Source organism: Sparus aurata, chromosome 24 (genome assembly GCF_900880675.1).
Source record: "Sparus aurata chromosome 24, fSpaAur1.1, whole genome shotgun sequence".
Classification (NCBI taxonomy): domain Eukaryota; kingdom Metazoa; phylum Chordata; class Actinopteri; order Spariformes; family Sparidae; genus Sparus; species Sparus aurata.
The window spans coordinates 19,464,678-19,480,896 of NC_044210.1; the positions used below are offsets into that span (position 1 = coordinate 19,464,678).

Here is a 16,219-nt window from a genome sequence, read left to right on the forward strand (position 1 = left end):
CCCATGCCTCATTTCATCCTAATCTATGGAATTTTGATTGAATTTGTCAGCCCTAATTGAAAAATACTGCTATTTAATGTCTGCATTGCAGTTGCAGATCAGGCCGCCTTTAATGAGATCGTGTCCCAGTGACCCTGAGGAGGAGGAGGAGGAGGAGGAGGAAGAGGAGGAGGGGGGGTATCCATGCATGCCCTTGACTCAGCCCAGAAAGGGGAGGTGGTGGTGGGGGTCCACTGGGAGATCCACTCAGGGTCAGAGGTCGCCCCCGTCCTCTCTGGCTTCAGCAGCGCCGGTGGCATCGACGAGCTTCGTATTAATTGATGAGGAAGCCATTACAGGATTCATTAAAATGGGGTTTGATGCCAACGCGGGAGCAAATATTGTGATTTAAAGCTCGGCTGTGCAGTTTTGTGGGAGATGAATCGCAGGATAATCGCCCACAAATGCCGACGACTTCAAAACCTCATCATGACTCACAAACACACGAGCAGGAGGACGACGGGAGGATTCAGCTGCAGAAACGGACTCAGAAATCAGTTGTTGATTCAATTAAGCAGCTGAATTTATCAAAACAGGTTAATAACTCTCTGATAATGTAACTTCACTCATCCCCTCCTCCTGATGATATAAAGTCAAGTGAAGTGTCGTAGTCCATAGAACAGTTCTGGAGCTGGGGCTCGGCGCTAACGCTTTTAGCTCAGCAGCTACAGTGATGATTTCATCTCGAGGAGTGTAAATCAAAAACTTTATCATGAAGCTCAAATCTGAGGCTGTTCTGTTCATAGTTTTCTGATGAATAGCAAATATAGCAACTTCTGATCAAAATCAGGCTAATCAAACGTCTGGTTAGCCACGCCCATGTATGGTTTAGCCACACCCACTTCCGATGTAAACAACATTTCGAGGACATATATGAATAATTAAAGTCTCATGCTAGTCTGTTATAGCTGTCTTTAGTTGTCATGTTAGTATACTTAATAGTTAGCATGATAAATGGAAACATTCTAAACATTATACCTGCTAAATATTAGCATGTAAGCATTTAGCTAAAGCACCCCCATGACTCAGTATTGACTCATAGTGTTGTTAGTATGTTTTATAACTGTTACATCAGTCTTTAGCTCTAGCATTTGCAGTCTTTAGCATCAGTTCAAAGGTTAGCATGCTAAACGGTAAACTTAGAGGGTGAACAAGCTAAACATCAGATTGTTAGCATTTAGCTGTAGCACCATTGTGAGCCAGACGCTTAGTGTTAGCATGATATGTATGCTTCCAAAACATGCTAACAGAAATCTGGTATATCTGTATATCTTTAGCTGCAGCATTAGCATACTCATTAGTCAATGTTAGCATGCTAACAGGCTAAACTAGGAGGGAGAACAAGGACCTCAGGTCTTCTGGAGATTTTTTTATTCAGGTTGCTCTTTACGTTTATGCAGGACTTGCCTTAGAAAAGTCACGTTTTAAAGTTTTCTTTAGTCTTACAGTAACACATTGATCGTCGTCTGTATGTCCATGAGCACAATGCTAACAGGAAGTGCTAACAGCTAATTCAGCAAAGTTTTAATGGAGCCTATGAGAATTGTTTGTTTTAAGTCAAATCTCCATTTACTGCAGTCGTTGTTGTGTTTCCATGAAGAGAAACTGTCATTTTTGTTTTATGTTAAAAAGTTTTCATTCAAAAAATTTCTGTGATGGTTTTCAGAATAAGAGCACTGAAACTCAGTCTGAGGTAAAAATAATAATATTTTTTTAAGTATTTAGGGATTTAAGTGCAGTTGACAGATTGTTGTTGTGTGTATGTAGATCTCTCTCTCTCTCTCTCTCTCACACACACACACACACACACACACACATACACACACACACACACACACACACACACACACACACACACAGAATATATATAGCTTATTATTTACCATGATGTGTTTTCATATCCTTAAATGGCCCGTGGTCCCAATTTGTGTAATTGGCATTCATCCAGGAGACCAAAGGCGAGCCGTCACATCATCCACAGCCGACCAATCAGGAGCCAGAGCGCGGCGAGGGGGCGGGGCCCGCCTGGAGAAGGCAGCGCAATTAAACAGAGAGGAGCGCAATTTAAATCCAAAACGGCTCCGGACGCGCTGAGAGGCGGAAACACACACCGACACACACTCAGACTCAGCCAGGCTCAGCGAGGCTCAGCGGGCGAGTGCAGGAGAAGTGTCCGCTGCCGAGGGACCGCAGTCCGGACAGGTTGGAGCGGAGCGCACGGTGCGTCAGGAGCAGTGTTCATGTGTGTGCGGGGGACTAGCAGCTGAGCGGTCCGATGGAATGGTTCTGTTTACTCGGATTATCGTCGCTCTGAACTCGCTCTCCCCGCCGCGGCTCCTCCGGGGCTCCGTCCTCCCTCCGCGGCCGCCCACAGCGCTCCTTCTCCGGTCTTCATATGAGCGCAGCGTTCGCTCCGTCCTTCATGGTGATGCAGCGGCCACTCGGAAGCACCACCGCCTTCAGCATTGACTCTCTGATCGGGGGGCCCCCGCAGCCCAGCCCGGGACACTTCGTCTACACCGGCTACCCGATGTTCATGCCGTACCGGTCGGTGGTGCTGCAGCCGCCCCCGCCGCCGCCGCCGGCCCTGCAGCAGGCGCTGCCCGCCGGACACCACCCGCACCCGCAGATGCCCAGCCTGCAGAGCGGCTTCTGCTCCAGCCTGGCGCAGGGCCTGACGCAGGGCATGGCGCTCACCTCCACGCTCATGGCGTCGCTGCCCGGCGGCTTCTCCCCGTCCCAGCAGCACCAGGAGGCGGCCCGGAAGTTCGGCTCGCAGGCGCTGCACGCCGTGTTCGACAAAACTCAGGAGCTGCGGCTGGACGCGGAGGACGGGAAGAGCTTCCTGCAGGGGAAGGAGTCCGCGGGGCTGCCGGCCTTCCACGACACGGACACGGCGGTGCAGACCTCCACAGGTATGTCCGGACCTCCGGGGCCCGTCTGACACCTCAGAACCAGGCTCAGAATCAGCCCACAGAACTTCTGTCCGTCACATTTTTTATTTCAGAAGTTAAAATTAAAACACGAGAATCTTTTCTGATTTATTGGATTTAACTTTTTTAAATAATCAGCGACAGAATTTTTGTTCTTAATTAAAAGAAAAACGTGTTTAATTAATTTAAGAAGAATTCAAAACATAACAAATTTAAACGAACAAATTAAATGTTTCTCAGATTTAAATTTAATCGGATGTTTTTGTTCTTTGAGGCCTCGAGACAGAAAATAAACTGCAGAGAATAAAAAACTTTGATGAATTTAATCTGGAATATTTCTTTAAATCCAGAAACCCTCAGATTTTATTTCTTCTTGTAGAAATAAAACATTTTCCGTCCCGCTGAGTTTTTATTTCTTCTGGTTGAATCTGAAGAGTTTCAGTAACAGAAACACGCTCCGTGCGTAATTACGCGTGAAAAACCGGAGCGCGTGTTTTCTGATCCAAACACTGATGATGGAGAGATTGACACGAGCACCTCCACCTCCTCCTGCTCCTGCTCCTGCTCCTCCGAATCCACCCGCACCTGCACAGATGTGCAGCAGTTCGGGTTCCGCTCAGAAACACAGTTTATCATGTTCTCGTGTTTTCTGTTCAGTTCATCTTTATTTATTCATTCAATCTATAAATCTGTTCACTCAGTTTCAGATCCATAAATCAGTCACAGTTTTATTATTTTCTTTGGTCGTAAATCAGATTTAAAGGACAGTTTTTATATTTAATCTTTAGAATTAAAAACTGAATAAATGTGACGCGTTTAAATGTTGAAGCTCGTTTTAAAATAAATATTTGGGGTGTTTTTGGAAATAAGAGGAAAACGTTGAATCGTTCAGACTCGTGAACTTTGTGTTTGTGTTGTTTGATAACGTGTCCTGGTTCTGGTTCTGATGATGACTCCTCTCCTCCTCCTCACAGTCAGAGCGCACAGTAAAGACGAGTCCAAGGAGGACGACTGCGGCCGGAAGGACGAGAGCTTCTCCATGGACTCCGACCTGGACTACAGCTCGGACGACAACCTCACGTCCATGTGCCACAAGGAGGACGGGGACGGCGGCGGAGGAGGTCTGGACGACGGCCCGCACATGCACGGTTCCGGCGGCGGCGGGTCCGGGGCGGGAGGCGGCGGCGGCGGGAAGAACCGGCGGCGGCGGACGGCGTTCACCAGCGAGCAGCTGCTGGAGCTGGAGAAGGAGTTCCACTGCAAGAAGTACCTGTCGCTCACCGAGCGCTCGCAGATCGCGCATGCGCTCAAGCTGAGCGAGGTGCAGGTGAAGATCTGGTTCCAGAACCGGCGCGCCAAGTGGAAACGGGTCAAAGCCGGAAACGTCAACAACAAATCCGGGGAGCCGTCCCGGAACCCCAAAATAGTCGTTCCCATCCCGGTGCACGTGAGCCGCTTCGCAATAAGGAGTCAGCACCAGCAGATGGAGCAGGCCAGACCGTAGAAGAAGAAGAGACTTCCGGAGAGCCGCCGAGCAAGGCAGCGAGGCAGCGAGGCTCGTGTCGAGGGTTCGGTTCTGATTCTGAGCGACATGTAGACTAAATCACACGTCAGATTTAAAGATGCTTCAGGATGATTCGACTTCTGACGTCAACATTTAAATTAATTTAAATTAAACTGAACAGATAATGTGACGTCACCCACAGCTGAAGGAACCAGAATCTGACCCGGTTCTTCTGAAGAGAAACAATCAGAACAATATTTGATTTTCGTGTTGTTGTAATAAAAACCGGATTTTAAAATGAAGCTGCTGAAATTTAATTTCATCTGTTCAGTGAATTCATTCAGAAAAACGTCTCAGACTCAAACAGAAATCAGAGAGTTGTTTTTAATCACGGACGAGTTTTAAAAGTCTCATTAACAAAAGTGTTAATTACACTTTTCACCCTGATGACGTCACTGAGAGGAAACTGCAGCGGCGAGATTTTAAAATTCGCCTTTTTTCAAACGGAGTCTGGTTTTAATTCCTAAAAGACTTTTTTTTTTTTTTAAATGACAGATGAGTTTAGACGTCATCTTTTATTAATTACAGGTAATTAAAACAAATAAATAAACACACGTGAAACCTCGACACGAGACTCAGCGGCGCGTGAAGCTGCGGGACGAACCGCAAATCTGACCTGATGTGGAGCGACACCAAAAACTGTGCGTGAAGAAGAAGAGGAGGAGGAGGAGGAGGAGGAGGAGGACACGAACTGACACCTCTCCTGTAAATACACACGCGGGACCAAACTGCGGACATCAGCGTGATGACGTGTGCGCGTGATTTTAACATGTTGTTCTTTGGTTTCTTCTTCTTCTTCTTCTCTGTTTCTGCTCCGCGCTCACGTCATTTCTCCTCTTTTGGACAAAAACGGACGCTGCTAATTTATTTATATAAAATGTGCAAAAGTAAGAAACATTCCCTGAAGTATGGAGGTAAAAAAGAAAAGAAAGATATAAGTGTGAATTAAACGATGACACGTGCCCAGATGTTCACAGCTGCTCTGTCTTCCTCATTTATTTATTTCAGCTCAACGTGTTTAAATCTTTAATAAAACACTCTTCTCACTTTGAATTATGTTTAATAAAATATAAACACTTAGATTTGTGCTCACACGACGTGATTTCATAAATAAAAGCCCGCGTTTCTTTGGTCTTATTTTGAAGGCCTGATGATGCGTTCAAGGCCACAAATCGATTTAAACTCGATCAGACAAATTAATAAAAAGTGTTTTTTAAATGAGCATCAGCAGAATCTGCTGTTAGAGATCTAACATGTTAAATAATCTGACTTTATGATTTATCTTTGAGGGAAATTTAAGTTTAAAAACCAGAAATCAAGAGAATATTTCTGCTTCTGTTTGTCTGTCAGCCTGTGTCAATAAAGTTTAGGACAAAACAAGCACAAAAAAGAAAACAGATTAACAGTTTTAATCTGTAAATGTTTAAATGAACGCATTCATTTGAGGTTTCTGTTAACTTCCGGTTAAATTAAAGAGAATTAAACTACATTTAATACGATACAGTGAATATTCAACTAAAGTTCAGAAAACAAACTAAACTTTATGTCTGTTCAACATTAAAAACAACATTACATTTAAATGATAAGTTAAAAACGAGACATAAATACCTGTTTAGCTTCCAGGCAGCTAGCATGTTGCTCCTTCCGGTCATCGAGCTAACGGCCACAACATTAGCTAATTATTAGCATTAATTAGCGCTGATTATAACCAGCATGTGTGTGTGAGGACCTATCAGGCCTCTTTTCTCATCAGGAACAAAATGGCGGCAGACATCTACCTGCGGGCTCTCCTCACGGACGTGACGTCAGCAGATCAGCAACACCTGTGTGTCGTCATCAACACGTGAAGTTTCAGTGAAGTCATCCTGAAATAAAAAGGCCTCAAAATGTCCAGAGAGGAAATTAAAATAAAAAAATTCAGAAACAGCTTTTAATAATCAATTTATCATTTAATAATTTAAATCAGCAGATAAAAATGATCCAGTGTAACTTTTCAACATTTAATAAAACATCTTTTAACATTTGAAGCTCGTCACATCTTATTTTTGGGCTTTTTAAAATTTTAATCAATAATCAATAAACTGTAAAATCAATCAATAGTGAAATTAATCCACAGCTTCTATAAATATTATTATTATTATTATTATTATCATTATTATTATCATCATTATTATTATTATATGAAATGAGGAAGCAGACGACGCTTCCTGTTTTCTTTCCTTTTTAAATGTCGACTTTTCTAAATGGAGTTCTGACTGGAAATTAAAGGAGCGTCACACTTTACAGAAACTGAGTGTGTGCCCAGGTGTATAATGGGAGATGTAGGATCTGTTGTTTTTGGACCATTTTAAAAGAAAGTGATTTGTCTAAAAACTGTCTCAGAAAAAAACTAATTCTGTTGTTTTTTTGTTGTCTGAACTCTGACGATCTTAAACGCTGCAGTTTCTAAATGGACCCTAGCAGAGAGTTTCTCTACTGCCGTCCATCTTCACATCAAGTTATTATTTTTTCAGCCAATGAAAATCAGTTTTGTGTCACAAAAATCTAAATGCAGGGATTCGCCCTGATCGGACCCGGTGGTTCTGTCTGTGACTCTAATGAGTTTTGTTGTAATCAAGCCGGGCCGTCGTGGTCGGCTGACGAACGAGGCCCGAGGGGATCGGCCTCCTCCGCGTCCCCCCGTCAGATCACCTCCTGCTGATTAATCCTGACGGAGTGTGTCGCCGTCTTCTTCTTCTGTGGTGTCAGAATTTCACAGTCCGTTAAAACTGGACTGGATTTGACTCTTTACGGTGAAATGTTCCTTTAACGTAGCGGCGAGAAACAATCAAAGTCTTTGTCTGCACGACTGAATAAAGGGACGACACCGTTTATACTATTCCACTATGTTCACTTGTGGCGGACCCCGCCACCTACAGAACAAATGACCTCATTAATACTGTAAATATTTGAATTTCTTCCCCCAAAAAAATGCAGCGTGCTCCTTTAAAAGAACAATCTCCCGACGAGGTGTTTTATGAAATCTGCTCCTTCTCCACTTTTGTTAGAATAAATGCAAATGTTTAAAATGTGTGATTTTTCAAATGGAGTTTTGAATGAGAGAATTTTCTGTTCTGAACAGACAATTCTCTCATTCAAAACTCAATTTGAAAAACACATATTTTAAACATTTGTGTTTATTCTAACAAAACTATAAAATTCTGTTATTTTTAAACTCCGGGAGAAAAACAGCAGTGACCTCGAGGTGGAATTTAATAATTTTCACTATTAAAAAAATAATAATCTTAAACCTTAAATTTAAGGAAACACGTCGAAACATCTTCAACGCAATTTTACTCCCGTCCAGATTAACAGCAGAGATGTGGAGGAACTTCCTGTGTTGACTGAAGCGGCTCCATCTGCTGCCGCTGGACACACACACACACACACACACACACACACACACACACACACACACACACACACACACACACACACACACTCTCTCTCTTCCTGTTAAACACGGGGCTAAAGAGGGATTAGCAGGGTATTATCTCATTACCAGACAACAGCAAACACCACAGACACAGTCACACACACTGAACACACACTCTGAACACACACACTGAACACACACACACACACACACTGAACACACACACTGAACACACACACACACACACACACACACACTGAACATACACCGAACACACACACATAACACAGTCATTGACAACCAAAAAAGAACAAACTCTTTGAAAATGTTCTCCACCGTCCAAAATTATTCAAAAATTAAACACACTTTGGTTCAGAAGTTCCACAAAAAATGTAATTTTTAAAACCTCATCTTGGGGGAAAAAAGAGAAATAAATAACTGAATTCAGACTTTAAATGTTTTCAGGATTAATAAATTGACCACAAAGAGGACAAAGATCAACGAGCAGGAACACTTGAGGTTATATTAAGAAGCATTATTCTTGTCTTTATTGAAAGAGACACATTACAGTAGAAGACTCTGTATTAAGTAAAACTTTTCAACAACGGTACTGTACAGCCAACAGAAGGTCAATAACAATAATAATAATAATAATTAGAATAACAATGACAATAAGGACAATAATGTGTCAGGATGATAAATCATAACAATAAGAGAGGTCAGAGGAAAATATACAGAAACGCAGGTTTGACGGGGGCGGAGTCTCCCTCACAGGGTGCGTTCATAAATAATGCATGGGACGGCCCGGGCGGGCGGGGCTTAAAGGTAAAGGCTACAAGAGGAAACACAACCAGACAAACCAAACGGTGATCATACTGAGTCGTTTTCTTCTTTGCTTTGTAGTTTGAGGTCTATGTACAGATGTGGCGGCGCTGACGGCGGCGAGCGCCAGCGGAAAGGTGAGCGGTTACCTTGTTATCTTTCAAAGCAGGGCGGTTTAAATACAAGCAGGCAGCTTCACTTGTTTAGTTTGTTAGCTTGTCGTATCTGTGCTAACACCAACAAATTGCACCATGCTAATACCCGTTAGCTAACGGATTGCTAGCGACAATTAGAGCCTCGCAGGATGTTTCTAGTGTTTTTCTTTACCTTCATTTTTTAGCTTCATGTTGAGAAGCACGCTCAAAAAACTTGACGGCAGTCGTGAGGTTGAAAATAAGGATGCTAATTTATTAGCTTCAGTGATTGATGAATCAGCAGTTTTTGAATATTGTTATTACCGAGCTTCTCAACGAAAACAAAATAAAACTGTAGTGGAAAGACTCAGCAGGGAAATCAACATGCGTTTTCTGTTAGCCGAGGTTAGCTAACTAAGCTAAGCTAGCTGCGGCTGTAGCTTCACAGGATGTGTCGATTTTCTAAAAAAAGATTAATTTTCATAGAAGAAACAAAAGAGCATTTAGCATTTAGTATTTATAGTTGACTTGTAAGCTGAAACAAAGCTGCCACGCTAGGTTGTTTGATGCTAACTGCGCTTCGCTTCAAGGACGGATGACTCAGCAGTTTCTGTGGCCATTTTAGATATTTGTTCTCTGCTTCAGTGAGATTAAATTAACTTTGGATTCCAGATTGGTTTCAAGTCTCACAAGTTACTGACTCAACCGTTTGTCAGCAAGAGAATTTAGCAAAATCACTCCGATGTTAACAACCTGCTCTCTGTTAGCTGTGTTTAGCTAATTCCTCACTAGCGCTAGCTTGTACATACTAGGCTCAAACAATGCTGCTATGCTAAGGTGTTCACTGCTAGCTTGAAAAATAAATGTTTCCTGTTCCCATTAACTCAAATAATCTTTGGAGACATTTTCTTTTTCATGCAACGTTTAGTCTCTGAATAGAAACACGTTGCTAGCTTGCTCACTGCTAGCTGTTAGCGTGAGATGTTTCTGGTGCCTACAAACATTTAGGAGAAGATTCAAATGAGCTTTTTCTTCTTTAAGCTTTAAATAAACTGAGTTTTGATTCCCTAGGTACTCTCTATTTAAGTGTTCTTTCAAAATAAGAGCGCACATAAGTTTAGAGGAAACCACCACCGCTTAGAGAAACAAGCTAATGACCGTTAGCGCCAATAAAAGATAAACAAAAGAAGCTGTAGTGGACAGAGTTCAGACGGACAATCAGATTTAGTGCATTTCTGTCATAAATAAAAGGACACATTTGCTCTGAGGGACGAGTCGGATATAAAAACATAAAATAAAGTTGATGTGGTCAAACTCATACGTTTAGTCTTTACGGGAAATCAGTCGCCATCTTTGAGACGACTGGTGGCACAAACAGGACGAAGGTCGGACGACTTCAGGAACGTAAAGGCGTGGTAAAGAAAACAAAAAGGCAGAAAGAGGAAAATGTTCTTTCTTACATTTCTACAAACAGAGTGTGTTTGTGGTTGTGGGGAAGTCGTGATCGATGTGTTCATGAGTATTGCTTTTATACACAGTCGGGCTGAAAGCTGCGACTCGACCGTTCAGAACGTCTGAGGACGAGCAGACGGCGATCCTGATCAGTCCACATGATTCAGATCCAGCTAGCAAAAGAAATCAACGCTCAGTCAAATCTACGAGGACGTACCGGGCCGAGACCAGCGGTCCAAGTCAAGACCGAGTCCAGGAGAGACTCGTGAGACAGAAGAAGACCGTTGTGGTTTAACTGGTATTGATTTGATTTCCAGAACACTTTAACTGGACTCAGTCTTGACTTAATCTTGACGCGTCTGTGAAGCCGCTCAGACCCAACTGGTTCTAACAAACTCGACCAAATCTAGACTTGGTCTTTGCTCAAACTTCAGTCTTGACCTGTTCCTTAAACTTCTCAGGCTCAGAACCGCCTCAGACTGATGTGGCCGTGACAAACTCGATCACATCTGGACTCGGTCTCGACTCAAAACTTCTCTGAATAATGACTCAGTCCTTGATCAGAATTTGGACTCGGTCTCGACTCGTTCTCACAGCTGCTCAGACTCGACAGTCCGAGCAGCGTAAAGACTTCCGGACTGGGATCGTGGTTTTCTCTCCACACGAACAAACGTCAGAATAAATCTACTTCCACTCTGCGACCCGACATGCCGGCAAACATTAAGTACTTCCTGTGTTCTCTACTTTACACGAAGGTGACGGAGAAAGAGGAGATTATTTACAACGAGGAGGTTTCAAGACCAGAGACGAGGAAGAAGCCCTTCTTTGTGATTCACTGAGCAGATCGGGGAGACTGTCTGATTGGACGGGACGGACGGGAGACGGCGGCGGGTTCTGGAGGGAACGTGACACTGTGACGTGTACGTGGGTTCATGTCGTGTTTCTGGTGGTGGAAGTGAGATTTAGCAGAGGAAGAAGAAGAAGAAGAAGAAGAAGAAGAAGAAGAAGATAATTCCCTTTTCGCTCCGTGTGGCTGTTAGCTGCTTCCTTGTCTTTTCCATTTTTTTTACACATTAAAAACAATTAAATTCACTTCAGGGACGGTTTAAATTACGATCATTTCACCAGGACGGGTTTCAGATTTCAGTCCGGTCAGCTCAGACTTTTCTTCTGTCAAAAACACCTTTAAAATCCAAACAAAGTCGGTGCTGTGGCTGCAACATCATGAACCTTACCAATAAAAACTGTTTCGGTCCAGAAGTCCAGAATCTGGTTCCAGTCGTCGTCGTTCGTGTTCATTTGCTTGATTTCTTCGTCTTCTAAAACCAAAAATCTGTCGGAGCAACTTGTAGACGTCGCTGGAGTTTCTGTGTTTGATATTTTGCAGCCTGTGAATCGAGAGAATGATCCAACAGGTGCTGGTTCTGTTGGATTCTGAGCTGAGCGAAGTGGAAGCAGATGCGACCCGACTCCTGGTGGAAGGACTCTCTGGGTAAAGACGATGGCTGACGGTCGACAGTCTCCGGTCCCTGAGCCTGGCAAGAGCTTCTGTACATTAACGACTTTTTACACCCGGAAAACAAACAAATATAAAAACTTCCCCGTGTTGACATGTTAACGATTGGTCCAGCAATGCACATCAGATACAATATACACAATCCAGGAAACCAAGAGGCTTAAATTAAGATAAAAAACCAAAGAAGCAGAAAGTGTCTAGGACATGCGATCTATCACACTCGTGTTTTACCGCTAAGATCTGATATCATCTTTTACATCGAGATATTTTCACATTAAAAAAACGTGTAAAGGCGAAAGAGTTCACAGAATTCATAACGTAAAGGTGAAACACTGACGCTGCAGGCGGAGTCCGCCACCTGGGCTCCGCCTCCGGCTTCCTTCCATGTCTCCGTCTCACAGTTTTCCTCGTGTCGACGATATGTTTTGGCGAGACAGACCCCCGGAGATTCTGATTGGCTGTTGGGGCGCGTAGTGTTAAATTACAGCGGATGAGGTATGATGTCACTCGAGCGTCAGACTGGCCGTCATTGGCTGTCGTAAGTCACGTGTTTCCCAAAATGCTCTGATGAAGGCGGACTACGTTTCCCACCGCCGTTCCTCCTGTGGACGCAGCGCCGCCGCCGCCGAGCCGCCATCAGTCTCAATCAGTCTCAACGGGCCGGCGGCAGCGGTGGTCGTCAGGGAGAAAGGGGCGGGGCTTAGAGTCACAACAGGTAGTGGTTCCCAAAATAAAGGATCAGGATTCTCCCAGATGGGGGTCACGGAGTCCTCGTCATATGAGCGCGGCGCTCCCGGTGCTGCTGCAGCTGTTGTTGCGGTTGGTGTTGCGGCGCGACAGGTTGGGCGTGGCCATCAGCGGGTAGCGCTCGTCGGGGCAGCCGTACTGAGCCAGCGTGTCCACGCACTCCTGACTGTTGGCCTGCCGAGCGTACGCCATCGCACTGTTGCCGTGGGCGTCCCTCGCCATCAGATCCACGCCGTACTGAGAGAGAGAGAGAGAGATCGACCAATCAGAGAGCTTCATCGCTGTAAACTGAACAACACAACTTCAATAAATTCAGTTCCTGACATTTTGTTTCTTTCTTTAAACGTCTTTAAGTAACTTTTACATTCGTCAACAAGCGAGCCGATGAATCAGTGTGAGCGGCGGCGGCGAGCTTCTTACCCAGATCAGCAGCTGCGTGATGACCACGTTGCCCTTGCGGCTGGCGAGGTGCAGCGCGTTGCGTCCGTCTCCCTCGCCGCAGGTCTCGTTGACCTGCTGTCGGCCTCCGTGTGCGAGCAGCAGCACGACGAGCCGCAGGTCCTCCTCCGCCGTCGCCCTCAGCAGCTGCTGGCCCAGCGACAGGTCGGCGCCGGGCAGCGACGCCACGAACAGACGCTGCTCGTACTTCGCCCGGATCCAACGCTCCCTCTCCTCCCTGATGGACGAGACGGGACGACTGTTAGAGCTCTGACAGGAAGCTGCCCGCCAAAATAAAACTGTCTGACCCAGAGATGCAACTTCAGGCTTTCATTGTGTCGATCAACAAGACGATGATCAACAAGTATTGATTGATTATTGTGATTAAAGAATGAAACAAACAAATAAAGACAATAATAACAATAACTTCATGGATTTGCTGCTTTTCTTTGTCATATTTCATTAAGAAGATCTTTGTTGAACAAATCAAGACATCTGACGGCAGGTTTCAACACTTTCTTGACATTTTATAAATCAAACAAAACATTATAAATAAATATATAATCAATAGTTGAACACGACCTCATGTAATCCAAGAAAAATCCCCCAAACTGAGATGAGAAACAAACTCTCAGGTTGTAGATTTGGACTCAGATCTTCTTCTAATTTTTAGGTCAATAAAAAAGGCTTTTCAGGAAGAAAAGTCGTGTTTTTTGTGCACAAAAACAGCTGAAACCAAAGTGAGTTCAGCGGCTGAATATGTTCTGGAGTGTGAAATAAGACACGGAGGGACGGACCGGACCGGACCGGCTGACGGGACGACACATTGTTCACCAATGGAGTGTCATGAACTGCTGATGTGTCTAATCCACAGAGCTCAGAGCTCTAATCTACACAAATCCCTCCATGTAAACAGCGGCTCATTCAGCCCGCTGGGATTAGTCCGGTCGGGGGAGGAGGCCCGGGGGGAGATATTGAGCTGTCCCCCCTCTCTCCTCCTCCTCCTCCTCCTCCTGCAGGGGGTGAGCAGGCAGGAAGTGGAGGAGGAGACAAACAGAAGCTTCACAGGTTCAAACTGAGACTCACTGAGTTATCAGATAAACGTGGTGGACTACAGTACATGTACTTAGTTACATTCCATCAGTGGAACCGGTTCTGTGTGTAACTGATTACAGAACACTTCATCTGTCAGTGTTTGTTACCTGGAGAGTAACTGAGTACTTTTACTCAGGTACTCTAACAGTACAACATCAGGGTGATTTGTAAAAAAGTACCCAGAAGTCAAACTCCAGTAAAAGTCTTCAATTCATTTTCATTAAAAAATGTGACGAAGCATGTAATCTGTAAAGTAACTAGTAACTAAAGTAATCACATACGTGTAGACGGATGGGCCGGTGAGGTGCATGATGGGAAACGAAACTGTGGGAAAAGAGGATGAGACGAAAAATGGAAAGAGAATAAGAATCAGTGTTGTGTTGGTGTGGGAACCTGGACGAATCTCATTAACTCTCTTCCTGGAGACCAGTGTGTGTGTGTGTGTGTGTGTGTGTGTGTGTGTGTGTGTGTGTGTGTGTGTGTGTGTGTGTGTGGTGGGTGGGGGGTGACACCAGCTAGCATCACGGAATGTCCCGGGGGCTTCTCCTTCCTGCCCCGGCCCAGAGAGAGAGTAGGGAGGCTGGACACGAGACTACGGCCGACAGCCCCCGGACAAAGACTGGAGGTGTCACGGAGTGTGTGTCTGTTTGTGTGTGTGTGTGTGTGTGTGTGTGTGTGTGTGTGTGTGTGTGTGTGTGCTCTCAGCGGGGCTCTGGCCTTCTGTCCTCCAGAGGACGGAGAGGAAATGTGAGGCCACTGGACCCAGGAAACGCATGCCTTCCCCCGCCGCTGGAGTTGCTAAGGGCCTGGATCTCAGCGAGTGTGTGTCTGTCTGTGTGTGTGTGTGTCTGTCTGTGTGTGTTTGTCAGTTTTGTATGAAGCAACTTTAAGAACGTTGTCAGCGTCAGACTGACACTGATACACATGTTGAACACGCTGCACCGTCCTCACACTGCAGACATGTAGTGAGAACATGTTGTGGTGTGTTTTGTGAACAGTGTGTGACTGGTTGTGTGTTTGGTTGGTTTCATTGTTGTTGCATTGTGTGTTTTGTGTTGTGTGTGTTGGGTTGTAGCGTGTGTGTGTGTGTGTGTGTGTGTGTGTGTGTGTGTGTGTGTTGTGGTAAACATCATCACGAGCTAATGAGTCCTGAAAACACACATCTCTGGACAGTGGAGAGGCTAATTGCACTAATTAACCACACGGACTGTGTGTGTGTGTGTGTGTGTGTGTGTGTGTGTGTGTGTGTGACAGTATGTGTTAGCATGTGTCTCCTGAACGCACACACTCGTATTGTGTGTGTTAATGTGTGTGTGTGTCCCTTTTCACATCCCATTAGACGCAGCGCTGCGCTCCAGCAGCAAGGCATGCTGGGTAGATAATTAAACATGAGTCCCGGTGAGATGGTTTATGACAGGGACACACACACACACACACACACACACACACTGCAGATATGTCAACAGGAGCCCAGAGGGGTTAGTGTGTGTGTGTGTGTGTGTGTGTGTGTGTGTGTGTGTGCGTCCTGATCAGCTGATCTCAGACGTTTACAACAACACGACTGAGAATTAAAAGACAGAAAACGTTTGTGAGCTTCAGAACCAACGTGATGATTTCATGTTTTCTGTTGTTGAATCTTTTCGCTCTGACTCGTGTTTGAACACAGGAGACATGGAGACGCTGGATCAGAACCTTTGTTGTGGGTCTTGTTGAGAACGATCAATGTTCTGAGTGACAACAGGAGACTGTTGGCCCGGTGGAGGTATACTCTCTACAGTACCATTGTTCTGCTCTCTGCTGGGTCACAGCAAACACACAGTGGCGAGCGGGCCTGTTGATTGACAGCTTCATCAGCCACGGCGTGGTGGCGTCGGGTCGTGGTCGCCGTTGGAAACGTCGGGGCGGGAATGTGATTCTGTTTGGGTTCAGTCAGGGACCCACACCGGGCCCCCGGGCCCACTGCAGGACTCTGATATCCTGCCTGTTGTTTGAGCTCAGGAGACCCTGCACTGTGTGTGTGTGTGTGTGTGTGTGTGTGTGTGTGTGTGTGTGTGTGTGTGTGTG

At 45.0% G+C, this 16,219-nt stretch overlaps 2 protein-coding genes across 2 annotated transcripts in view; one reads left to right on the forward strand and one right to left on the reverse strand.

Moving 5' to 3' along the window:
• The first annotated feature begins 2,123 nt into the window (after nt 1–2,123).
• Nucleotides 2,124–5,589, forward strand: gbx2 (gastrulation brain homeobox 2). Its single transcript, XM_030409381.1, has 2 exons — nt 2,124–2,954; nt 3,947–5,589. Exons 1-2 carry the CDS (start codon nt 2,435–2,437, stop codon nt 4,474–4,476), a joined length of 1,050 nt encoding a protein of 349 aa, XP_030265241.1. The 5' UTR covers nt 2,124–2,434; the 3' UTR covers nt 4,477–5,589.
• Nucleotides 5,590–8,465: 2,876 nt separating this feature from the next.
• LOC115576535 (arf-GAP with GTPase, ANK repeat and PH domain-containing protein 1-like) overlaps nt 8,466–16,219 on the reverse strand; it is an 87,415-nt gene continuing 79,661 nt past the window's right edge. Inside the window, exons 17-18 of the mRNA XM_030409064.1 lie at nt 13,043–13,298; nt 8,466–12,859 (exon numbers count right to left, since the gene is read on the reverse strand). Coding sequence (XP_030264924.1) covers nt 12,650–12,859; nt 13,043–13,298 — 466 coding nt within the window. The 3' untranslated portion in view covers nt 8,466–12,649. The remainder of the gene's footprint in view (nt 12,860–13,042; nt 13,299–16,219) is intronic.

Excerpts from the sequence above, each read along its gene's own strand:
- gbx2 (XM_030409381.1), top strand. The coding sequence starts at position 2,435 with ATGAGCGCAGCGTTCGCTCCGTCCTTCATGGTGATGCAGCGGCCACTC. Across the intron at positions 2,955-3,946 it reads GGCGGTGCAGACCTCCACAG|TCAGAGCGCACAGTAAAGAC; the intron begins GTATGTCCGGAC and ends TCCTCCTCACAG.